The 27,108-nt window shown below is 35.8% G+C and overlaps 1 protein-coding gene across 1 annotated transcript in view; it reads left to right on the top strand.

Moving 5' to 3' along the window:
* NET1 (neuroepithelial cell transforming 1) overlaps positions 1 to 27,108 on the top strand; it is a 61,903-nt gene that overhangs the window by 16,152 nt on the left and 18,643 nt on the right. The window contains exons 2-3 of the mRNA XM_070601948.1: positions 6,292 to 6,358; positions 10,955 to 11,014. Of these exons, the coding sequence (XP_070458049.1) occupies positions 6,292 to 6,358; positions 10,955 to 11,014 (127 nt within the window). The remainder of the gene's footprint in view (positions 1 to 6,291; positions 6,359 to 10,954; positions 11,015 to 27,108) is intronic.

Raw genomic sequence — 27,108 nt, 5'->3', positions numbered from 1 at the left:
GATACTCGAAGAATTTTGTCTTGTATCTCCATTTGCCATGCTTCCTCCACTTAATGTCTCTGAAGAGATATATCAATATTAATCAGTGAAACAATTACTATCACTCACATAGCCACATTTAAGAACATTACACATTACCTGTATGGTGGGAATATAAATACATACTGGTCTTTTTAAGTATTTTATAATATACTCTTTGAAGTTCATTTTTCCAGTAAAATTGATGAATTCGTAGAATGGATATCCAGGGTTAAAGGTACAGTCTTAAGCCAGGCTAGCTGTTGTACACTCAGATCTGAAGATTCCTATTCCCTTTAAGGGAATTTAACTTTTTAGATGGGATATTTTTCAGAACGTATTTTAAACTAAATTAGAGCATATAAACATAAGTAATTGAGTCCATTCTTGGTAACTCAATAATTGTCTTTGTTATTGCCATTTATATTAATAGTTGCTAAAAATAAGAGGATGCGCATGTCAGCTCCTAAGGCTGTTGGCTCCCACACTTTTTAACAGTGTTATTGAGATACAATTTTTATATCATAACATTCACCCATTGTACATGTGCAATTCAATGATTATTAGCAAATTTATAGAGTTATACAACCATCACCACAGTCTACTTTTAGAACATTTCATCACCCAAAATATTACCTCAGTCTCCGCTCCCACCCCCTAGGGCTGGGCAGCCACTGATCTCCTCTCCACCTTTATAAATTTCTATTTCTGGACATCTCATATAAATGGAATCATACAATATGTAATCTTTTGATTCTGCATGTTTTTGCAGTTCATTCATATTATAGCATGCATCAATATTTCGTCCTTTTTATTGCTGAATAGTATTCCATTATATGGAATGAATATTCCATGTTTTGGTTTGCCATTTACCAGCTGTTGAAGATTTGAATTGTTTCCAGTTTGGAGCTATTATGGATAATGCTGCTATGACCATTTAGACACAAGTCTTTGTGTGAACATATGTTTTCATTTCTCTTGGGTAGATTTATAGGAGTAGAATTGCTGGGTAATATGGTAAGCTTATGCTACTGCATTTTTAATGATGTATGCTTTTGGATATTTTTCTCTTCGCTCACTGTTAACTTGCTGCTGCTGTTTTGCCCTTTATCCTTCCCCCTGAATTTGATGCTGTGGGCAAGGCACCCTGATACGTGTATTCGAATTGCATAATACAAAGGCATTAAAGGTTGGTCTGAGTATTAGTGTAGGATATTGTCTGGAATGGTGTGTATCTGCTGGTTTCTAGATGTTCAGCTGTATTCTAGACTAGAGATGTTTCAAAATGTATCTATTATTTGGGACTCTCAGATACAAGTGAGAAAACTCTGGTATGGTAGGGGAAATAGTCTACTTGATTATCAGCTCCTCCGGAATCTTTATGAACTAGAAGAGGAGGCAATTATAGCAAAGACACTGAGCAGTCAAAACAGTAGATGTCTACTACATCAGATATTTGACGTACATAAATGGATTATTTCTGTAATAATATTCATTGTTTTTTGCCTAATTTGCAAAGAAATTGGGAATCTGAGTAGTTCAACACTCCAAATATCAACAAATGTTAACTACAGAGAATAGTTTACATCATTTTTCCTACATTCATGGTACCCTTGGCATTTACAGATTAACGTTTTTAATTTTTGCTATTTGTGAGTTACGTGTAGTAGTTTGTAATTAGGCTGAGGCGTTTATTTGAGGTGCACTGCTGATGTGTGGGAGCAACTTCCTTAGCCCAGCAGCTAGTTTTTCAGTGCTATTGTATTCTTTTCTTGTTTTCACATAGGAAGTCATTGTTAAAAGATCCAGAGGAATTCCAAACAATTTTAAATTATACTTTGTCATATTTCAGGTGTCCCTATGCCTCAAGTCATCTTTCTTGCTAATGTCAATGACCTCCTCTGCTATATTCCTATCATTAGTCTTTCTGTTTCACTTGCTTTTAAAAAATATTACTTTGCTCACTCATTTTGGTTGTTTTTCATTGTAAGCCTCTAAATATCTACCTTATTATAAGCCTGTATCTTTATATCTTTGTGATTTATTTTCCTTTTGAATTGGAAGAGTTATCTCACTTATATTGTCTGGTACACCTTATGAAAATGTTCATTGAGCTACCTTTCTGCCATTTATAATTCCAGTTCAGCTCTTAATTATCTGCTGTGATGGAGGAGGGCAGTGACACAAATCATAATCGCTGCAAATATAATTTAGTTAAAGAATGAATCAACAGAAGGATTAGGTTTTTGAACATCAACTTTACCATTGTAATTATGCTTTGTTTAGACTAAAACTAGTTTAGTGTAAAAATAATTTACGTTGTTTGAAAACGCATCAAATGATACGAAAGGAAGTATTTTGGAGGCCAAGGAATAATCACAATGGAGTTGATAGGAAATGTAATTTAATATACCAAGCTAGTTCCTTCAGGTATTAGTTTATTTTATGCCTTAAATGTTATAATTATTTGGATATATGAGAAAAGGGGATTGGACAAAAATTCTTGAAAAAATGAAGGACCGTCACTTATTTTAGCCTTTAAACCCCCTTTAAATAGATTATACTGGGTACCTTCTAGTAAGGCCACTTATAATCTTAATGTTTTGTGAAATCAAAAATTTTTTCCCACAAGGATTTAAAATAGCTATTCCATTTTGAGTCAGACCTCTGTGAAAAATGACTGTATGTCTTTCCAAGATTTTTGAAAGTTGGCACTGTCTCACATGTGTTCTGGGCACAGTTTGTTTTTTGGGTTCCTTTTTTCCATGAGTAATCAAAATAAATAGGTACTTGTTATTGAAATGGGAAAAAATAGCATTAGTGTAAAGCTGATTTCAGCTCGTGCTGGAAAGAATCTTGCCATCCAATTGGAAATACTTTTTCAATTTGTTGCCCTATTTAAAATTCCTGAGAGCTATTTTTCTGTCTAGCTTTCAGACATCAAGTTCATTCTGAGGGTCAGTATGGTCGATTCTAGGGAATAAAGAAATGAACAGCTTTGGTTTTGTGTTCTCCTTAACACTTGTCTTATACCTGAAAGGAAGTGTTTATTGACTACTTTAAATGCCACTGTGATTCCTACTTTGCAATGAATTTTTATATTAGATTAAAAATAATCTTCTGAGAAATTATAGTTGCTGCTTCTCTACCCAGTCCCCACTGATGGCTCTTTTTAATCATGTAGTATATGCTAGCACTTACCTAGAGCAGTGTTTTTGAAGAGTGTGGTCTATGGACTCATGGTCTGAAGGTCCGTTTTCCCTATAATCTTTAAGCATTTGTTTATTATATATATATGTATTGTTTAGTCATATGAATTATGATTTATTTCAGATGTCTTTTTGTCCTAGTGTTCTATCAAGAAATCATACTGTTTTCTTTATTGTTGCTTGACTTTTCTGCAGTGGCAAGAAAAATCAATTCCTTAAGTTATCTTGTTCCACTAAAGAGGCTCTCAAAAAAAAATTTGAGCTCTAGGAGTAATAAAAGGCTTACTGTGTTTTAATCTTTCCCAAATAATTATTTAGGAAATGTTTGCTTTAAATACCTAAAGATCTTTCTCTGTTTCTAATTACTATTAGTGACATCATACTTCACTAGGCCAGGAACCTTGGTAGTAACTGAACAGGCATAGGGAGGAAAAGGAAAAATCTACCAATTTTGTCATTGTCTCCTTCTTTTTTTTTTTTTTTTTTTAAAGATTTTATTTTTTCCTTTTTCTCCCCAAAGCCCCCCGGTACATAGTTGTGTATTCTACGTTGTGGGTCCTTCTAGTTGTGGCATGTGGGACGCTGCCTCAGCGTGGTTTGATGAGCAGTGCCATGTCCGCGCCCAGGATTCGAACCAACGAAACACTGGGCCCCCTGCAGCGGAGCGCGCGAACTCAACCACTCGGCCACGGGGCCAGCCCCTCCTTCTTTTTTTTTTAAAGATTGACACCTGAGCTAACAACTGTTGCCAATCTTTTTTTTTTTTTTCCTCTTTTTCTCCCCAAAGCCCCCCAGAACATAGTTGTGTATTCTAGTTGTGAGTGCCTCTGGTTGTGCTATGTGGGACACTGCCTCAGTATCACTTGACGAGCGGTGCCATGTCCACGCTCAGGATCCCAACCAGCGACACCCTGGGTCGCCGGAGCGGAGGGTACGAACTTAACCACTCAGTCATGGGGCCGGGCCCTGAGCCCTCTTTCTAATCTCTAACCCTGCTGCTATTGCCTCAGCCGGTTACCATCTGTCTATTGTAAGCAAAACTGGAGCTGCCTCGTAACTAGTCTTCCTAACCAGTCTTACCTTCTTCCAATCCATCCTCGTGACAGAATTCAATAGCTGATAGCTGCCATACGTATTCAAGATCAAGTCCATACTCTTTAAAGGTTGTGCAGAAGGCCTTTTATCATGATCTAGCCCTTCCTTATTTATTTTGATACTCAAACATAAGGAACTACTTGCAGTTTCCTGAATGTAATTCATTTCACAACCCCTTAACATGTGCTATTCCCTTTGCCCAGAGAGCCTTCCTGGCTCTTGCACACTTTACTAATTGCTATTTCTCTTTTATTCAGCTTTAGAATTACTTAAGAATTAATTCTTCCATGAAGTTGGTTTCATCCCCTCTTTCTCCTTGTAGCCATTTTCCCTTGTGTTCCTTGTCAAAATACAAACAGACTTCTGCTTTATATTTAAATAGCTTAGAAAACTACAGAAACCCTTCTGTTTGATTAAAGCTTGTAAATTTTTGTAGGAATAACAGCTATCTGTGGTGTTTCTGTAACTTAGAATGAAAAGAAGATCATACTTGGACAGTCAGAGTGAGAGACAGATATACAAATGGATGATGGCCTTACAATCCAGGAAACTAAACAACTTCTGTAACAGTCAGCCCAAAATGGCCAGGACTTGAACAACTGCCAGCTTCCCTAATTTTTGTCCTTTATTCCAACTTAGAACCAACCACAAAAAGCCAAATATGCACCCTAATCAATCACATAGGATGCCCTGCTCCTAGTTCTGCCTGCAGCTTCCTCTTTGCCAACATCCTCCAGTCAGGGCACACCGTTGTTTCCCCTCTAAAGCTTTCCCACTCCTCAGCCTGCCTTTCAGTTTGCCTAAACACAAGTGATGGTGGCTGACTCCCTTTGCTATAGCAAGCTCTGAACAAATGGCCTTTGCTTTTTTTTGTTTGGTTGGTCTTCATTTATTTCCACAAGGGGGAAAAAACCTATTTATTTACATCTGAAGCAATTAACAATAAGTATAGTTTATAAACTGTCTTTATTTCCTGTGCTAGCTTTGTTTTGTGATTTTCTACTTGTTTTATAAACATAGAGTTTGTGTTTTATAAAGGTGAAGATAGATTTTTGTCACAAGAATTCTCTTCCTTTATTTCTTTACATTGAATGGAAAGGTGACACAGAAGAAAAATCTGTCGATAGTAAAGAACAAAATCCTTGTCAAATTTAATCTTACTTGAGACCTTTGTCTCATATGTAGTTATTTAAAACTTTTTATTTGGTTTAAGTCATAATTTTTTTAAAAAATCAGTACATGGAAGATATGTAAACATGAAATGCAAATTAAATGCTTTTAGGTTTTGCTTTTTACGTTGAGTATCCTTTTATTCTTTTATTTTGAAGAATATTGGCCCTGAGCTAACATCTGTTGCCAATCTTCCTCTTTTTGCTTGAAGAAGATTGTCACTGAGCTAACATCTGTTCCAATCTTCCTCTATTTTATGTGGGATGCCGCCACAGTGTGGCTCACCGAGTGGTGCTGGGTCTGCACTGGCAATCTGAACCTGCGAACCCTGGAGTTTGCAAACTTAACCACTATGTACTGGGCTGGGCCCTCCTTTTATTCTTGTTTTTAAAATATTAGGCATGAATGTTGAGTTTTATCAAATAATTTTTTGCATCATTTGCTGTTTTTTATTTAAGCTATTAGAACAATGTATTAAATAAATACCTTTCATATTATTGAATCATGTATCTGTTTCTAAAATAAACTTGGCTTGGGTTGATGAATTATTTTTTTTTTAATCTTCTAACTCTTTTCACTAATTTTATAAAGGCTCTTTAACTTTTGTAAAGATTCTGAAAGTGACCAGAACCTAAATACCCTGATTTTTTGTTTTCCATACTCTCTCCTTAGTTCTGCACTTGAATAAGGCTACTTTAAACAGTTTTGAAACTGAAAAAGGTAGCTTTTAATCTGTCTAGTGCTTTATTTTACTGAAGTTACTCTCAATTTGTTTAATGTTTGAATTTTCTCTTAACAGATATTCCCTTCGGAGAGGTAGCTCCTTCACATTTTTAACACCTGGCCCCCATTGGGACTTCACTTTGGTGAGTAGATATTTGAGTTTTTTATTTCAAGACATTAGATATAGTTACTTCCTGGGTTGTCTTTCAGTCTGGTATACAGCTCAGTTCTCTGTACTTCTCTGAAAATCTTGAGGTACAGAATTTCTATTGCTATCTTTGGCAGCTTAATTTAATTATTTTCTTTTCTGCTAACAAGCTGAAAGAAGTTTTTATTTTAATTAAATATAAAACATGTTTTGAAAAGTATCAGATCTATTCATCTTTAACTCTATGCAATCCTTTCTCATATTCCTACCAGTGTTAAAATTCAGAATATATTATGAAACATGAAGTTAATTTTATGTACATACTTTAACAGCTGTTTTTCTTGATTGAAAAATATTAAAATGATTGCAGATAACTATTTAACGAATGAATTATTTTCTATTATTAATCATCCTAGTGTAGAGGGACTATTTCATTATTTTTAGAATGAAACTTTACAGAAGCCTCTAACTTTGTGCAAAGTGACACCAGAAAATTGATTCTTTTTGTAATTAAAAACTCATTACCTGGGGCCGGCCCCGTGGTGCAGCAGTTAAGTTTGAACATTCTGCTTCTTGGAAGCCCGGGGTTCGAGGTTTGGATCCTGGGTGAGGATGTGGCACCACTTGGCAAGCTGTGCTGTAGCAGGCGCCCCACATATAAAGTGGAGGAAGATGGGCACGGTTGTTAGCTCAGGGCCAGTCTTCCTCAGCAAAAAGAGGAGGATTGGCAGTAGTTAGCTCAGAGCTGATCTTCCTCAAAGAAAAAAAAAAAGATTAAAAACTATTACCTTATAAAACTCATATAAATAAAGTATGCACAATAGAGCATGATTCTTAATGTTTTTCTTATTTGAGGGAAATAGCAAAAATGATTCTGTTTCTAGTTTGCCAAGTTTGTGTGCATGTATTGATGTGCTGATGGGTTTAACAAAACTTATTTAATTTGTATTCTGTTCTTTTGTATTTAATGTATATTTCTGTTGAGGACTTCTGTTTAAGATTTCTGTCTTCTTTATTTATTGCATGTGTTAATTGGTCAATAAAGCCTTCATAGCAAGAGTCTCCTAATTTTAATGCAATTCTGCATTTCCCTTTGAAACCTTTTTCATCTTGGTCCCTTTCCCTTACTAGTTGACAAGCCTAAACTTAAACAGAAGAACTTGGGTAGGGAAGTGTCACCAAAATTGATTTTTCCAAGCCTATCAACAAAAATATATATATTTTTCTTTTTTTCCCCAAATCCCCCCAGTACATAGTTGTATATTTTAGTTGTGGGCCCTTCTAGTTGTGGCATGTGGGACCCCGCCTCAACATGGCCTGATGAGTGGTGCCTTGTCCATGCCCAGGTGAAACCCTGGGCTGCCAGAGCGGAGTGTGCAAAAAGCCACTCGGCCAGAGGGCAGGCCTGAGCAAAAATATTTTGATCATGTACTCCTGATATATTTATTTATAATTTTTATGCATGTACCACTGTTATTAGCTAATATCTCAAAGCACAAAACTCAGTTATACTGAGGTTAATGATAGTGGATGTAAATCTGTATTTCAAATAATCATGATAATTTCACAGTTTGGGGCTGACTTCCCATTGGATCTGATTAGATTACCATTGTCTTTAACCTTATAATGTGCGTAATGGTGAGCTCATCAGCTGTATATTAAATATTAGTAAAGCTTATTTTTAAGGATTAAAAAGTACATAAAAATAAAAGTTCTAACATTTTCCTTCTGCACTCCAGAGAAGGTATCTTTCGTATCCTCTGGGATTGGTGCATCCCACTTGAGAAAGCTCTTTTGTAGAGGTCTACCGTACAAAAGAAATACCTCATGGTTCATGTATTAAAACTTTTGGAAGGCCTTAATTAAGGAGTACTAAGGGGGAGATTTATAGCTTTTAAATACATAGTTTAAGAAAGGAAAAGAACAAAACTTACGCGTCTAACTCAAGAGGATAGAAAAAGCAATAGAGTAAACCAAAGAAAGTAGAAGGAAAGGTAAGAGTGGAAAAAAATAAAATCAGTACCCAGTCATTATAAAATTCTTGGCAAACCAGGAATAGACTAGAACTTCTTTAGCCCGAGACCTACTGCAAACAACATGTATAATGATAACATGTTAGAAACATTCCCTTTAAATTTAGAAAAAAGCCCACTGTCACCAAGTGTTTCAGCATTGTACTATAGTGTTCCTAGTCAACACAGTAAGACAGGAAAACAAGTGGTATATAGATTAGAAAGGAAGAGACAGAATGACTTCATTACTTAGAGACATGATTGTCTACATAGAATACCTGAGAGAATTGTAATAGCTATTAGAAGTAATAAGAGTTCACGCAAGTTTGCTGGCTATGAAAGTTATAAAAAGAAATCAACAGAATGTATGTATACTAGCAATAAACAATTAAATGTAATTATTAAAGATGCTTTTATTGAAATAAAAACAATTTTAAAAACTGAATAAATCTATGAAAAGATCTGTGAGACGTTTATGGGAAAAATTGGAAAGCATTAATAAAGAACATAGGACACCTAATTAAATGGAGAAATATACCATATTCGTGCAAGGAAAGACTCAATAGTTAAAAATGTCAGTTCTCTCCAAATTAATTCATAAGTTCAGTGCAGTTTTGATAGAACTCCCGTTAAGTTTTAATAGCTCTTCTTCTATGATTCATGTGTAAAAGTAGAAGACCCAGAACAGGAAAAGTAGTGTACAAGTCGGGAAGCATGTGGCTTACTGTATTGGCTAAGACGACTTATCAAAACGCACAGTAATTACACAGCATAATATGCGTACAGCTATAGATAAATAGACAAATGGAATAAAATAAAGAACTCAAACCTGACCCACATATGTATGAACTTACTGTATCACAGGCATTGTGAAGAACTGGTGCTCTCAACAAATGGTGTCAGGCATGGGAGCAATTGGCTGTGTTACCTCATACCACATACATACAAAAATAAATACTAGATGGATTGAATAGATAAATGTGAAAAGCAAAACTCTAAAATATTTAAAAGAAAAAAATAGTAGAATGTTTTAAAATCTGTTAAATTTCTTTATGCATATGCCCGCACATGTACGATTTTATATAAATGCCTGAGAATGATCATATACATGCCTTTTTCCCTCAGTACAGTCTTCTTTTTGCTTGGCAGTTTTCACCCCATGTAAGTCCTTTTATCCCCCAACCTCCACTCTAAAGCATGTCAACAACACTGTTGTATGTATCCCTCTACATTTTGCTTGTATAATTATTTATAAATACACACACATCCTCACAGATAAGATACACATATGCAGGAGTTTTGCTTAGTTTGCTTTTCAAAATTAGGATCATATTATTCATATTTTCTGCATCTTCTAGATAGGACCTTAGGATCAATAAAGATTTCTTGAGTTCCATCACCTCATTTTTTAGTTTTTTCCAATTCTGATTTATATTGTTCTTTCATGTCTTGTATTATTTTCTTAATGTCTTTTAGCTAAATTTGAAATAGTATGTTTTAGTTTTGCTCTGCTTCTTTGAGCATTTCCTTCTGAGGTGACTTCATTCCCTGTAGTGATTTTGTTCTGCCCCTTATTCTCTTTTTTCTTAGAGTTATTTTGTGTAGGATTTGACTTGGAAAATTTTCTGTTCATTTTTATATGAATTTAGTTTTCCTGAACGTTTCCAAAGAGGCTTGGTTCAGATACCTCTTCTAACTTCACAGAGCCCACTCTTTTGTTGTTTTCACAGTAGCTTACTTTTGAGACATTCAGGCTCCATATATTTTCCCCACTTCTTTCTGGACTTTATCTTTCCTTTTGTCTGTTGTCCCTATGCTGCTTAACTTTTATTCTATTCCCACCAGTTTCTCTTTCGGGTGTGGGGCCAGATCCTGGAAAGGAGCCCTGGCTAGTCTATTTTGAGAGTTCACAAGAACTAGACTGCATCACAAGTAATCTGAAAAGTCATTTTGAGATGTGGGAGAATGAAGTGTCACTTAAGGATTCTTCAGTATTGATTAAGGACCAGAAATTAAAGCTATTTACACAGTTTTGCCACTGTTGGCGCCACTGGGGCTAAATGAAGGTGATGCGCCGTTACTGGAAGGTCCTCCAGGGAGGCGTGTGTTCATCTTCCAGCTGATAAACCCTGCTGTAAGCAGCAAACCCTAATCACACTGGACCCTGAGAGAAGGCTATTTCTTATCTAGTGAGGACCCCTCTCCCCCATAGGGTAAATTATGGGTTGCTTTTCTAAAAATAAACTTGTTGCCTTTATGTATAAATATTTTTAATTTTTCTCTAACAGCTACAGACAGCCCTTGACTTACATAAGAGTTCTCTTCTAAAAAACTTACATAATTAATTTTTTAGTAAGGTGGAATCACTTCACAACAAGAGATGATTTAGTCAGCAGGTACTATTTAGATAATATATATGCTAGGGATAATTTATGAGCATCCCTCATAAAAATAATTTTCTTATGAATACAGCCAAAGGCTTCGCTTCTTTAAAGTGATTTTTCTAGTTGTGTGGAGTCTTTGTTTAATGGAGTAACATGCATTCCTTCTATATAAGAATGAAATCTTTTTTCTTATAGAAAAGAAAACGAAGAGAGAAAGATGATGATGTCATAAGCCTTAGCAGCCTTGATCTGAAGGTAAGCCTTACTTTTAACTCTGTCGAAGGAAGTCATTTAAAAATATGCAGATAGCATTTTTATTTCTGTACTATACAAATAATGAATGCTGATTTTTTTAGTGCAAAACTGAATAGTATTGGCTCTTATAGATATCCTCTTTTCTGTTCTACTACTTTAAAAATGAGGAGAAAACCTCCCTCAAAACATTGTTAGGCTATAACTAGTGATTACAAACTGAAATGCCTAAGGAGACCAAGCCTAATAATATGTGCAAAGAAGGGAGGTAGGATGGGGACTGTGGGGAAAAGGAAAGAACCAAGCCCCTCCCGTAACAGGCAGCTGCTACTGTGCTATAGCCCATTGCTGTGTGTAGGACTGTGGAAATCTGGAATTTTACGTAAAATCTCCTGAATTTTAAATGTCAGATCAAATTTTTTCTAAAAAACCGTGCAAGCCAAACAACTCGTCTACAAGTCAAATATGGCCCATGGATTCCAATGTGTGATCTATGATAAACTAAAACTCAATGCACACGTAAAAATAATTATATATCCTTTTATGTAAAATTATAATTAAGTCCAAAAACCTGGTATCTTTGGAATTACTTATTCCATTTTTGTCAGTTGGCAGATTTTAGAAAACTATCTTGGTTTTCAGGAATCTTTTTTAAATTGTCATGAAAAAGTTATATAGTTTTTAAGGGAGATTTTAAAAAATGTTTGACATCGTGTTTAATGATGGCAGCTGCTGCTTCTTTTTAAAGACAAGGTATTTTCTAAAAATTAATTTTTATAGATGTGCCCATCAGCATTTTGGCAAATCCAGCAAGCCAGGTTGTATGTGTGTGTGTGTACATAATGTCTTTATAGAAGAATCATATTTTAAGTGTTAGACTTTTTGAAAAACAATTTTAGTTACATTTTAAAAATGTTGTATTCAAAGAAAGGATGAAATGTGAAATAGCAACCCTGAGTATTGTTAGGTATGCTTCAAATCAAATCATATACAGAAATAAGGCAATATTTATAGTTTGCCACAATAAAATCCATGGTCAAATCTACTTAAAGATAATCCTCCTTTTCTTCACCCCAGCTTCAGCAATTATCAGTATATGATCAGATAAGTCTCACTTCATCTATCCATTCACCTACCCTTCCCTGGATTATTTTGAGCAAATCCTAGACATTATATCATTTCATCTATGTCATCAGATTTAATGTTTACACTTTTCTTGATTGTCTTATATGTTTTTTTATCTTTGTTTTTGTGCGTTTTGTCTGTTTGAATTGGAACTCATACAAGATGCAAACATTGTGATTGATTATATCTCTGAAGTATCTTTTAATCTATGAGTTTCCTCTCTAGCTCTTTTTTCCTTGCAAGTTTTTTGTTGTTGAATAAACCACATCTTTTTTCCTGTAGATCTTTACACAGCCTGACTATTCATGATTGTATCCCCATGGTATCATTTTCTATGTTCCTCTATTCTCTGTATTTCTGATAAATTGGTAGCTAGATCTAGAGGTTGTTTGGAGCTATGTACTTCCTGCAAGAGGTATATAATGTCTTTTTATGATTTCTCAAAATTAATTATCATTGCCTACATCCATTTATTCATTGGAAGTTGCATAATGGTGATATTGTACCTTTATCAGTCCTCTGTTTATTAACTGGAATACTTCTTCTATAAAGAGAAAATTCCCGTCGTCAACCATTTGGTTACTCCGAGGTACTGATTTATAATGAAGGCAGGTCAAGTGCTTGATTCCTTTCCTTTATCCGTTTTCAAGAATAATAAGTTTTCTTCATTAAAATTTTCTAAAAGTAACTAATGATATTTTTCATTTTTTAACATTATGATAAACTCATGGATATGAACACATTTGTTGTGTTTTGATCCATTTCAGTTATTACTCTTACTGTGCTCAAATTATCCTATCTCTGGCTAGTGGATGCTATTTCAGGATAGCTCTTATGTCTTTTTTTCCCCCTAGCTTTACAAAGATATATTTGACATATAAGATAGAGTAAGTTTAAGGTATACAACTTGTTGATTTTCTGTGTCCTTTTGACATGACTCTCACCTCATATCTGCAGGCTTAATAGCCACCTTTTCTTCCAGGATGACAACTTATTCCAGGCCCACTTGCACTTTTTTTTTCCTGCTCCCCACATGGAATCAGTCATTTCTCAAAAGCCCTGGTTTCCTTAGGAAATGGTAGAGGCTAAAATCTGGGCATTATGGCTACTGGATTGATCACTGTTTCTAGGCCTTTGTAATGGACAGAGCTAGGAAATATATATAGTTTTTTTAAAGATACAATAAATTATTTCAAATTCAAGCCTAAAGGATTTTTTTACTTAATCTCTTCAATCTTACTATCTGGATCTCTTTCAACCACACCAAAAATCTGGGTTCTCAAGGACATTGACATCATTACTCACTTGATTTACCCAAGGTTCAAAGACAACAGTCTACATTACTACAAATTACTACAAATCATACTATTACCAAAAACATTTTATGATTTATTTTTTAGGATTTTTGTTTTGTTTTTACATAAGGGTTATAGTAAGGACGTGCAAATTACTATGTTTTTAAATTGTTGAACTAGTTCTTTTCTATGAGTAATTATGCCAACTCACTTGTTTATATTTTCAATTTTTAAGATTTAATATTTTTTTTCCCCAGCAATTTTTTTTTCATTCTCTAGCACAGGGATCAAACTGTGGCCCACAAGCCATATCTGACCCTCCCATAGTGTTTATGGCTGCTTTTATAAATACTACAGTGTGGCAGAAGTTGAGTAGTTATGACAGAGACCATATGACCTGTAAAAACTAAAATATTTACTGTTTGACCTTTTACAGAAAAAGTTTGCTGACCCCTTCTCTAGAGTTGTGTAAATTCAGAGGAAGTGTTCATGGGAACAATATTCTCTGAGTTATTGAATGTTCATATCCGTTTAATTGCAACCTTTATACTTGAAGATTAGTTTGGATGGATACGAAATCCATGGCTTCCATTTTCTTTCCTTGACTATATTAAATATTTTACTCCATTGTGTTCTGGCATAAAAGCACCACTGTTGAAAAATTATAATAAATACATAGTTTTGAGTCATCTTTTATTTTAGGAACATTTTTTCTTGAACAATAGTTGTTGGTGTTTTGGCTATTCTGTTGTTTTGTCTCCCCTCCTTGCCGTTGATACTTAGGTTGGATCTTCTCTATTTATCTTTAATATTTATCACTTTCTCTCAGAACATTTTTTTATCTGTCTTTTTTATTTTTAAACTCATCTTCCTTTTTGTCTTCTTTTCCTCTGAATGCATTAGTCATTTTTTTTCATTTTGAAATAATTTTTCTTTTATTTTTAATTCTTTCTGTGGTTCTGTCACCTCATTTCAAATCTTCCTTTCTCCACTCACCTAATTTCTGAATTTTATGTTCTTTCATAGCTTCTATAATTTTCTTAATTAATATTATGCTATGGAGACATTATTCTACACATTTTCTGTTTTCTTATAACAGTTGTAAATGGGATTCGCCATTCTTTTTGTTGCTCTTTTTGTAAGTGCTGTAGGTTTTCCTGTCTCAGGTGAGAGGAGTGGGCTAAGACAGCCTGTCTGCAGCTTCATGACTCTAGCGCTTCCTCTTCGGTTGCTTTCACAAAGTCATTTTAAAAAATAATGGCCTCTTGGGTAGTAATTAGTCTTGGGTGGTGAATGTGATGTAATCTACACAGAATTCGAAATAGAATTATGATGTACACCTGAAAGTTATATAATTTTATAAACCAATGTTACTGCAAGAAAAAAAAAATACGGCCTCATGCTTTCTGAGATCTTTCTTTTCTGATCCCTTTCTAGCTGGACTTTTTCTTATCTTTACTTCTGTTGCCCTATTCTGCTCAATTTGGATCCTACTCCTGACAGTTTTTCTCAGAGCAGTGTTAGTTTAGAGAGTTTATATGGTCCAGACGGCTTTAGCACCAACAAACCTTATTGCTTAGCAGTGTTCTTGCCCTCATCCTAAGAATTTAATCCTCGCAGTCCTTCTCAAGTTAGGCTACTGTTCTCTGACTCGTATGCCACTTGGAGGGCGGTGCCCTTATTCTCAGGGCCATCAGAGAAGCCCAGTTGCCTTCCCTCTGCTTCGTCATGAACAATTACTGACACCATGTGGGTCTCATAGCTGTCTGGTTTGTCACTATCTGACAAACAAAAGGTTTTGGAGGAAATGTTGTCTCTTTGTTTTGCTGTAGACTGTATTTTCTGTTTGGCTATGCTGGTTGCTCTGTCTGCTTTTTTTTTCTTTAAAGAGTGAAGACCTGTCAAAGATTTAATTAACGTGATGAGTAGACCAACAGAATGGTAAAGTTGTTAAAAGAACTATAGGAAACACTGAAGTAGTCTAATCACTGAAAGAATGGGGAATAAGATTGCTAAATTAGATGCAAAACAAATTAATATCTTCATCTACATCTCTGCCTATGAAATGTATTTGCATTGCTTTCAGTTTTCTGCACAGATAACATCTACCCTCATGGAGTTGTAAAAAAGACCTAATCAGTAACAAATAGTGAATCATACAAAAGGTATGTGACCCTACAAAAGGAGATATCCATTGAAAGGGAATTCAGCCATCCTTTTTGTATGATTTCAAGTTTTGGATATTTTCTTTATTTCTGATTCTTTCCTTAATTTTATCATGTTTCTAATTCTGATTTATGTTCTTTCATAGCTAATTTGGGGATATTATAGTGTTTTGTGAGCATGTTTTTCTACCATGCTTTTATTTTTTGTAGAGATGTTATTTTTTTACCTTACACCTTTTTTTCTTATGAAAACTTTGTAGGGGATTTGACTGTGGTTCTTTTCTATTGGTCATTATTATATGACAGTAGTTTTAGAAGGGAGAAATGAATCAGGAGAGCTTTTTTACCTTCATGATTCTAAAGCTCCCTCTTCTGTTGTCTTTAAGAAATGATATAGATATACTTTCTGAGTTCTGCAGGATCTGTTTACCTCCTCAGCTTTTATCTAAACTTTCTCTTTCCTGTGTATCTGTCACTTCTATTCTACTCTATTTGAAATCTGTTCCCAGAACTTTCTCCATAGTATAGGGCTTTGTCCTGGTGTCAGCTTTGAAAGTTCCTACGGCTCAGGTGTTCCAGCTACAAACCCCTTACTGTCACCTTTAAGTATATAAAACTCTTCCTAGTTTCAATTACTATTATCAAAATGGCCTGCCTCACAACAGCAGTGAATAGCTGTTGATAGTTTTGGGATTCTTCTCTTTGCAAATCTGGCAGGTGCTTTGTTGTTTTTCTCTGCTTTCTCTTCCAATACCATATAGTAGGTCTTACAGTTGTTGGTAGTTTATCCATATTAACTTGTATTTTTGGATTCATGGGGTTGTGTACCTTGTTACATAGTAATGTACATATTGACTTTGGGTTTTTAATTTTGCTGTTCTTGTTCTGTATGTTTTTATGGAAAGATTGGGAAAAGTTGTGAAACTATGCCACTGTCACTGCCTTATTCCCAGAATTCTGCCTCATGTTATTTTATTCCCAATGTGGTAAAAGGCAAATTCAGCTTTCTTCTAAACCTAAAGTCATTTTATCGCATTTTATTGACATTGGATTTACTGGAATTATTTGAATTACTATAACCTTTAAGGTGGATACTATATTATGAACTATCCAAAGATAGGCTTCTATTGTCTTTTAGAATTTAGTAAGCTTGGGGCAGTAGTCATACATTTGCATATACTATTGTTAAGTTCTTGAAATTGAGGAATTATATTAAAAAGTAAGTCCTTATAAAATTTTGGTTACATTAAACACATACTCAACTACAAAGAGCATAATGCTACGATATATATATAACATTATATATATATAGTCTCCATTTCTTCCAAAGCTAAAGAATCCTACAACTATGATAAGAAAAGAATGAATTTGAAATAATTATTTATTGAGTATCATCTTTGTCTACTCAAAACTTCACTAGGGTCTGGTCTAAGTTCTTCCTTTTATTCTTTTTTTTTTTTTTATTTAAATTCCACAAACATTTATGGAGTACCCACAATGTTCCAGGTACTATACTAGACTTTAGAGATAAGACTATAAGAAAGTGAACATGAACTGGGGAAAACCAACCCAGATAGAGGAGGGACATCTATGAATACCAAGAATTACAATCAGTTATGTGTAAGGAATGATAAGAAAACTATTTGGAAAGAGTTAAAGAAATATATGAGGAAGAACTAAGAAATGAAGTAGTGTAGGGTGTTAATTGGCCTCTTAGTTGAAGGCTATAAATGATAGACTCTAGAATTTATTGATCTCCTATGAAAATCATCAGAAATAACATTCTGCATTTGTGAACTGGATTTGTGATGTATAGTCCTTCCATCTATGTAGAAAGTATTGGTTAGTGAGGGCCTAGTATAGAGTCTAGTGGCCTTGAGTTAGAATAATGAATAATGGCTGTGGAAATGAAAAGAGCATTCTTAAGGTTCCATCTGCATCAATCTTTTCTTCTTACTTATTGTCTTTCTTTGGAGAACTGTTCACTCAATGGATTCAACTGTCTATAACTGATGACTCCCTAATCTGAATCCTTAAGCCAGATGACAGTCCTGATTTTCAGATCCTTTTAACCACTTGCTTCTAGAGATATAGCCCTGTAACTGGCCTCCCCGCCCGTAGCCTCTTTATGATGCCATATTGATCTTTCTTCATAATTTGGTCTTTTCACTTCCTTGCTTAAGTTCTCTCAATAGCTACTAATTGCTTTAAAGAATAAAATCCAAAATATCTTTCAGTTAACATATAAACCCCTTTGTAATGAGCTCCACTACTCCATCTCTCAAATTTCTCTCTTATCATACTTCCTGTTTCTCTTTGCCTTGTACATCCTTGTCCCTTTTGTTTACCTGGCTAATGCCTCCTTGTCCTCCACTCAGGCATTATCTCCAGGAACCCTTCCCAGGATCTCACCCCGCTCTCTGTATCCCACCCCCACCAACCTGGGCTGGTTAGGCCTCCTATATGCCCTCTAGGTAAGGAGAATTGCATGGAGAAGTAGCAAATTAGGGTTTCATGAGAAGGAAAAAAGTCAGCAGTGAAGCTCTGATAATCACATTAACATTAAGCCGTATTTATACCTTGAAAATAATGACTGGTTAAAACAGGTCATTCAACCCTGGCTGTAGGTCACCTGGGGAGCTTTTGGGAGAGGAAATGTGCTGCTGGGCCCTATCCCAGACTATATGAATGTGGGGAGATGGAGTGGGGAATTAGGATGGTTAACACTGGGACCTGGTTTTAAGATGTCCAAGTGATTCTTATGTAAAGTCAGAGTTGAAAAACACTGGGTTAGAATGTGGCATTCTTAAAGTTATCCCTCCCCCACAAAAAAACACACCCTGAAAACAGACACTTTGCCAACTCCCCCACCCCTGGTTTTTGCATGGACCTTCATCTAAGTACAACAGTTAGTATATAATTAAATATAATCGGTTTGTATGATCATTTGATGACCGTTGCTAGGAACCGTTCTCCTTTTTTTACCTCTATTTCAATCCCCTAGCTACATGGCCACATAATAGGTACTCAGTAAATATTTGGAGAGTGAACAGGTGAAGTAATATAGGTCAAATGAATGAAATAAGACCTTGGACTTAGGTAAGCATGTAACATGAACATTGTGTTATGTATTTTGACTTTGGATATCTTATATTAAGAATTTACTATTGATGTTCATTGAATTGTCATGTAATGGATCATTGGCTATTTAGTCTTGAAGCTGTGATTATCAAATTTGTCTCTAAATAAAATTTCAGCACTATCTTTTATCTGGTTGCCTTACTACTATATTATGTATAAAATTATTCATTTTAAAAAGAACACAATATTTGTTTTCCAAAGGTGTTTCTCTGCTCTTTTAGCAACTATAAGCTTGCCTTTTTCTTCTGATAGGAAGAGTCAAAAGTGACTGTTTACTTTATTAATGTGAAATAATACTGGGATGAGTAATACTGAGTCATATTTTTATGACTGAAGTTCTTTAACTCTGATAGTCAGTGATCAAAAAACAAACCGGAACACTTCAAAATAAATGTTTTTAAATATATAAATGGTTGGTTCCTTTTCCAAATGTTCAGATTGGGGAATCTCATTTTCTTAAAAGCTAAATAGTATGTTTAAGGTTATATTTTGAGTATTGATGTACTCTGAAATTTTAGATTAAATGTAATAATGAATTGTGTATTTTATTCTCAATAAAATAAAAATGATTTTAAACGCATTTGTGATTGTTTTGAATTATAATAGTCCTTTGGCAGTTCCTGATTTAACATTCAAAATACCACTTTTGAGAAACCACCTCTTTAGAACTGTGACAGGTAACTGGTAATTTTCCTGAGACACAGATTTGAATAGTTTGAAACTAGCAGGCATACTAAAGCTAGTGACTTAACTTATAAGGCTAGCTTACTGCCCTTCATCTTACATTTTGGTGTAACTTATGATCTCTACTAGTTGCTCTGTAAAATAATAAAACATTGTTTCTCTGTGACAGAGGTCCAGGAAATAAAACCAACTACTGGTACAGGTGATGAAAGTTAAGAGAAACCAAAGATAGGTATAAGAAAATAGTTCTTCTTACCAAAAGTATAAAAGTTAAATGTAAAAGAATTATTCCTGATAGTGCTCTGAGAAGCCATTGAAGTATCCAGAGCTGTTTGTCCTTAAGCTTAATCACTCCTAGACTGCTATTGCATTTAAATACTTATGTCAGCTTAATTGTAAAAGTAATACACAAATTATTGTCTTTGTACAAAATTAAATTTTTTAAGTGCCCTTTTACTGCTTCCATCCTCTGAAGTAACGAGTTATTATTTGATATGTTCCAGGTCCATTTCTGTTTATTTACATACATTCGTACACTGTGCATAATGATGACCTATATATGATCATACTATATTTGTGCTATAGCTTGCTTTTTTCTGTTTATATCTTATCAATACATATAGAGCTACCTCATTGTTTTTGGTTGCCATATAGTATTCCATAATATTAAAGTACCATTATCTAACCAACCAGTCCTTTAAGAATGGCTCTTTAGTCTATTTTCCCTTTTTCTCAGTGTTAAAAATAATGCTTCAGTCTACCTTTTTTTTTTTTTTTTAAAGATTTTATTTTTTCCTTTTTCTCCCCAAAGCCCAGGACTCGAACCAACGAAACACTGGGCCGCCCGCAGCGGAGTGCGCGAACCCAACCACTCGGCCACGGGGCCTTCCCCCAGGAGGGACCATTTTTATATCTCTAATATAGATAGCTGGAAGTGGAATTGCTGGGTTGAAAGTTTCAGTTTTGATAATATTGTTAATTTGCCTTACAAAAAGTTTGATAAATTTATACTTCTCCATCAGTTTATGATAATAAATGTATCCCTACTCTCTTGTCAACCTTGGATTTTATTAATCTTTTAAAATTTTGCCAATTGTTGTGATAGACAACCAAACATAAAATTAAGGAAACAGAGGACTTGAACATTATAAACCAACTGAACCTAACAGACATACATAGAGCACTCTACCCAACAACAGCAGAGTATACATTTTTCTCAAGTGCACATAGAACATTCTTCAGGATAGACCATACATTAGGCCACAAAACAAAGCTTAATAAATTTGAAAAGATTGAAATTATACAATACCAACAAATACAGATTATTTTTTTGATCACATTGAAATGAAACTAGAAATCGCTAACAGAAGGAAAACTGGAAAATTCACAAGTATGTAGGAATTAAAAAACACACTATTAAACAACCAGTGCGTCAAAGAAGAAATCACAAGGGAAATTAGAAAATACCTTGAGACAAATGAAAATGAAAATGCAACATACCCAAAACTAATAGGATGTGGCAAAAGCAGTGCTAAGAGGAAAATTTGTAACTTTAAATGCTTACATTAAAAAAGGAAGAAAGGTCTGAAATCAGCAACCTAATTTCACACTTTAAAGAACTAGAAAAAGACAAGCAAATTAAACTCAAAAACTAGCAGAAGTAAGGCAATCATAGAGATTAGATTAGAGTAGACATAAATCAAAATGTGGTTCTTTGAAAAGATCAACAAAATTGACAAGCCTTTAGGTAAATTGACTAAAAAAAAAAAAGAGAAGACTCAAATTACTAAAATCAGAAATAAAAGTGGAGACATTACTACTAATTTACAGAAGTAAAAAGGATTATGAGAATACTGTGAACTGTCATACACTAACAGATTGGATAACCTAGATAAAATGGACAACTTTCTAGAAGCACACAATCTACCAAGACTGAATCGTGGAGAGAATCTGAATAGCTATAGCAAAGGGATTGAATAAGTAATCAAAAACCTCCCAACAAAGAAAAACCTTGGACCAGATGGCTTCACTGGTGAATTCTACCAAACATTTAAAGAAGAATTAACACAAATTCTTCTCAAATTCTTCCAGAAAGTTGAAGAGGAGGGAACACTTCCTAACTCATTCTGTGAGGCCAACATTACCCTGATACCAAAGCCAGACAAAGATACAACAAGAAAAGAAAGCTATAGACCAGTATCCCTTATGAATATTGATGCAAAAATCCTCAAGAAAATACTAGCAAAATGGATTCAGCAGCATATTAATAGGATCATACACTATGACTAAGTGAGGTTTATTCCTGGAATGTAAGGATGGTTCAACAAATGAAAATCAGTCAATTTAATAACACCATATTAACAGAAATAAGGGGGGAAAACCATATGATCATCTCAATTGACACAGAAAAAGCATTAGACAAAATCCAACACCCTTTCATGATTAAAAAAATAAAACCACCCAAGAAACCTAGGAATAGAAAGAAACTTCCTGATGATAAACAAGATGTGGTATATACACACAATGGAATATTATTCAGCCTTAAAAAGGAAAGAAATTCTGATACATGCTACAACGTGGATGAACCTTGCAAACATGCCAAGTGAAATAAGCCGGACACAGAAGGATAAATGTATGATGTTGCTTATATGAGGTACCTAGAATAGTCAAATTCATAGAGATGAAAGGTAGAAGAATGGTTACCAGGTGCTGTGGAGAGGGGCACTAGGGAGTTACTGTTTGATGGGTACAAAGTTTCAGTTTGGAAAGATGACAGAAGTTCTAGAGATGGATGGTGGTGATGGTTGCACAGCAATGTGAATGTACTTAATGTCTCTGAACCTTACTGTACTGCACTGTTAAAATGGCAACTTTTATGTTCTATATTTCACCCCAATTTTTTAAACACAGGAAAAAAGTAGAGTTCTTTAAATAATAGGTCTACTATATATGTTGTAGATTTTGTTTGTCTTGTCTCTTTGTGAGATCATTTATCTAATATTTTTCATAGTTTGAGGTTTTTTGTTAGATTTTTTGTTCATCCTGTTTCATGTTCTTTGGACCTTCTTAAGCTAAAGATTCGTATTTATTTTAGCCTTGTGAAATTTTCTTGTTTTTTAGATTATTTTTACCCTCTTAGTCTCTAGTCTTTGCTTCTAGAACTCCTATTAGGAAGATGTTGGAACATCTGGAATTATTTGATGTGTTTATTAACTCTCTTTTATTCTTTCTATCTCTTTAGTCTCCTGTGCTGTTTTCTGAGAGAATTCCTCAACTTCATCTTCTAGCTTGCCAATTTCTCATAAGTGTCTGTTCTGCTATTTAGCCTAACCATTGATATTTTTATTTTGACAGTTTTTTCCCCAGGATCTGTAGGTCTTTGTTCTGTATTACTACAGTAGTCTTTATTTTCATTAACATATTATCCTCTATTACCATTCTGGGGATACTAATTATGTTCCTTTTAACATTTCCTTCTGTTTTTTCTGTTAACTAATATAAAATAAGCCATAAATCAAATGAACTTATGCTAGGGCCAGTAAAGATTGCTTCAGGGTTACGAACTCTAACTTTTGGATTTGTCAGTTGTGTGTTACTCATTGCGTAGCTTTGTGTAAATTATATAACCATTCTAAGCCTCTGATTTCTGTATTTAATGATAAAATTTTAATGTCAAACTTGATTTATCGCTCTTCTTCTCCACTCCTTAGTACATTTGGTCTTCATTCATTCATTCATTCATTCAATCCTGTATCACTGAGTTCCTGCTATGTGCCAGACACCGAGAACAAAAGAAAGTCTTTGCCCTCATGGAGCTTACATTCTAGTGGGGACATAGATTACATCTGCCTGGGACTCTAGAAATTTGTAGGGAAGATATGTATTCTACTCTTTGCATACCTCTTCTTCCCACATCCTTGAGACCCAGGCTCCTCCAGCATGTTAGCTGGGAAGAAAGGAATAAAACTAGAATAGAGTCTCTTTACCTTATTGGATGAGATTACAATCCTTTTCATTGTTGGCTGTAACTTCTGTTCTAACTTGTCCTCTCTAGGATCAATGAGAATGAGTGATGACTCCATCTTACCCTGCTAATGAGGAATCCATTTCTCTGAAACTCCCCTAGGTATTGGTAGTCTCTTGTAAGATTTAGCTACGTCTTTTGAATGACCTCTAGCAGGTAGCCTACCATGTACCCTTCCAGTACATCCTACTCTTTGCCTACACTGGTACAACTATCCCAGCAAGATCATATCCCCAATCTTTTCTCTATTCCTTGTACAATCAGAAACTCATGTGAGGTCAGTGCCACCTGGGCCCTCTTTCCATGAAAACCACAGGCCGCCAAACACCAACTTTATTTCTCTGCCTTTTCCTCTTTTGCTTGGAGGGATGAAGTGGAGATGTCTATAGCAGGTATGAATGGTTCATTCCCTGATCAGGCTCTTATGAGTAAATCCTATAGGGAAGCCATAATTAAAACACTTTATCTTACTCCTCTACCACCCATAATAGATTTCTCTTACTCTCAGCTGGTGCCACTTGCTAAAGACTCCTTTGAATTAAACATGTGGATGCCTTAGCCTAGGTTTCCCCCAGAAGGTAGAACCTGAGGCAAGGCTTGCATGCAGGTAGTTTATTTGAGGAAATAGAGGACTGAGGAGAATGAAACAAGGAAGAAGGAAAAACCAATGCCAGGATGTGTTGTTGACTTGGCAGGTTGGGCCCTCTGAGGAGGCATATAGAATGTCCTCACAGGTGAAGGAGGAGCAGTTTCCATCCCCTTTGAGTTCAGAGTTGCCCCATAGGGTGCGTATATACTCCCTAGTATTTGCAAGTTGTACATTCATGAAACATTAAAGAAGCCCTAGAACAGAAAATGAGTGATTTGTAGTGCAACTGATTAAAAGATAAGGTGAGGGTATGTGAGGAGGAGAATACAAGTGATGTTTGATACTGTATACTCCTTGCACTATTCGCATGTGCTCTTATGCTCCATTAAATCCAGTCTGCACAGAGGCTTTCAGGTAGTGGTCAGCCACAATCTCTGCAAACATTTTAATACAGGAAACAAGCTACAATCTCTGCTCCTGCATGAAGCCATAATTGATAAACATCTCACTCCTCTACCTCTATAATAGATTTCCCTCACCAATGGCCAGCAATTCAATGGGATCTAAGATGCTTGCTCCACCTTCATCCTTGAGGGATCTGAGCTCTTAGTTTCTTTATCTTTGTTTAGCTGTGATAACTACAGTTGCCTCTTTGCAACAGAGCCAGGTTATAGCAATGGAAACACCACATCTGGGAATCATGATGAGAAGGACCAATTCTGCTTCCACCCCTTGATTCCTGGTACCAAGAGTTATAGCTGTTGAGAACATAGCACCATATATAGGCTGTTTCATGTGTATTGCATTCTGAAGGACAGTGCTCCAACCCTTCAGAATTTTGTCCCTGAGCTGGTCCAATAGCTAAACCTTAAATAAACAAATCTATCATTCCGTCAAGCTATCTGCTTCTGGATAAGGGAGTGTATGGAAGAACCAGTAGACCAAGTGATTATCTTTCCATTGTTGTAACTCCTTTGTTATAAAATGGGTCCCTAAGACTGAGGCAAGGTTGTGGGGGATGTCAGGCAAGTAAAGCAGGCACTATACAAGCCCATCACATGATGGTGCTACCAGAGACCCTGAAGATAGAGAAGGAAATTCAACATCCAGGTGAGATGTCTGTTCCAGCAAGGATGAATCACTGCCCACTGTAGAAGCAGGGGGTCTGAGGTAATCACCTAGCCACCGGGTCTACTCAAGTCTATGTGTCCAGGCTTCAGCATCATTTCTTAACTGCTGGCAGGTTGGGTATTCATCAGTAGCAATGGCTAGATCAGCCTTGGTAAGAGAGAGCCCTGCTGGTGGACCCAAACATAACCTCCATACCTACCATCATAGCTATTCTTTCCCCGGGCCTATTGCATAAGCACTGGAATGGTCCAGGAGAGAGATGTGCTGATAGGCACAGGATAAATCATTCTGTTTAGTTAGTGACTCTAAGACACCAGTAGCTTTGTACTCTTGATAAGCATTAACACAAGACAAAGATCCTCCCACTTTGTGCACACTCCATAGGTTCATCTATATACCTCTTTTCCAAAATTTGATGTCTCAACATTTCCAATCTTGCTTCTTCCAGCCCCTTGGCCAGTCAGCCAAGTCATTCACCACATCTCAGAAGCCTATATATATCTGTACTTCAGGCCCTTTCTCCCTCCATACAAAGTGACAACCAAGTGTACTGCTTACAGCTCTGCCCATTAGAAGTGTTTCCCGTTACCACTGTCCTTCAGAATTATCCCTAAATGATTGCAGTGCAGTAGTGGTCCATAGTAGTGCTCATAACAACAGATGAAGCTAATCCACCCAGGAACTAGGACCAAGTTTTTCTCCTCTATCAATTGGTTATCTAGAACCATGTCTACCTCAATCACCAAATGAAGAACTGAAGGGGAAATATCAGTGTAATATACTGGGTAAGTGGCATTCTGGGACATCTGTTCATGTGTAATTTACTTATGCCCTTTGGTCTTGCTCAGGCCTGATTCCAGATAGACTATTTCCGTCATATAATAGATTGCCACTATACCTGCCTAACCTTATAATTCCATAGACCTGACCTTGTTCATTTGGGCAGCTCTGCTTGCATTAGTCACATGGTGTCCTGTGAGCAGGTCCTCAGTCTTTACTAGGGCCACTAGCACACCAGGAGCTGCTGTTCAAACAGCAAGTAGTCTCCTGCCATGAAAGATGTAGCCTGGCTTCATAACCCTAGGAATCTTCATTGCAGTTCTCTTCCTGGCCTTACCAGAGACATCATGCAGCATCCTTGTGCATAGATACCTCAAGCTGGATCAGGTATGTTGGGTCACATGGCCTGAGCAGCAGCGCAGCTTGCACCACAGCCTGAAACTGCTGCAGAGACTTCTCTGGCTCTGAATCCCACTCAAAACTATGAGCATTTCAGATTATTCCATTAGTGAGTCAGAGCAGAATTTGCAAGTGCAACATATGCTCCCTTCAACAGGTAAAGAGTCCTACATAGTGCCGTGCCACTTCCTTAGTGCTAGTGGATGCAAGGTGCAACAACTTGTCCTTTACCTTGGAGGGGAGATCCCAGAAAGCCTCAGACTGTTCGACCTATTAGAACTTTTCTACTACGGCAGCCCCTGAATTTTCATGGCACGCATTTGACTTCCTGGGGTGTCCAGCATCTTGCCATTTCCCGTTCACCAGGTCCTGTTAGTATAATGTCATCAGTATACTGGACTAGCATAATATTCTGTGGATATCGAGGTCCTTGTGGATTCTCTGTGAAAGAGATCAGAAAAGTTAACAGCCTCAGGACATGAAATACAGACTGCTGTCCTTTCCATGTAAAAGCTAACTACTTTTGATCCCCCTTACTAATGGGAATTGAAAAGAACACAAGAGCCAGATCAGTAGCCATATACCAAATGCTAGAGGATGTGTCGATCTATTCCAGTAAAGATTCTACATCTTGCACAACAGCTGAGATTTAAAGCTACCACTTGAGTTAAGTTTACAATAGTCCACTGTTACCCATCACAGTCCATCTCATGGTAGGAAGCAGACAGATTATTTGAATGGAGATATGGTCGAGACTTCCACTT

This window comes from Equus przewalskii, chromosome 30, assembly GCF_037783145.1.
Source record: "Equus przewalskii isolate Varuska chromosome 30, EquPr2, whole genome shotgun sequence".
NCBI classification, from domain to species: Eukaryota; Metazoa; Chordata; class Mammalia; order Perissodactyla; family Equidae; genus Equus; species Equus przewalskii.
The sequence above is the reverse complement of the archived record's forward strand: the minus strand, read 5'-3'. Positions and strand labels throughout refer to the sequence as shown.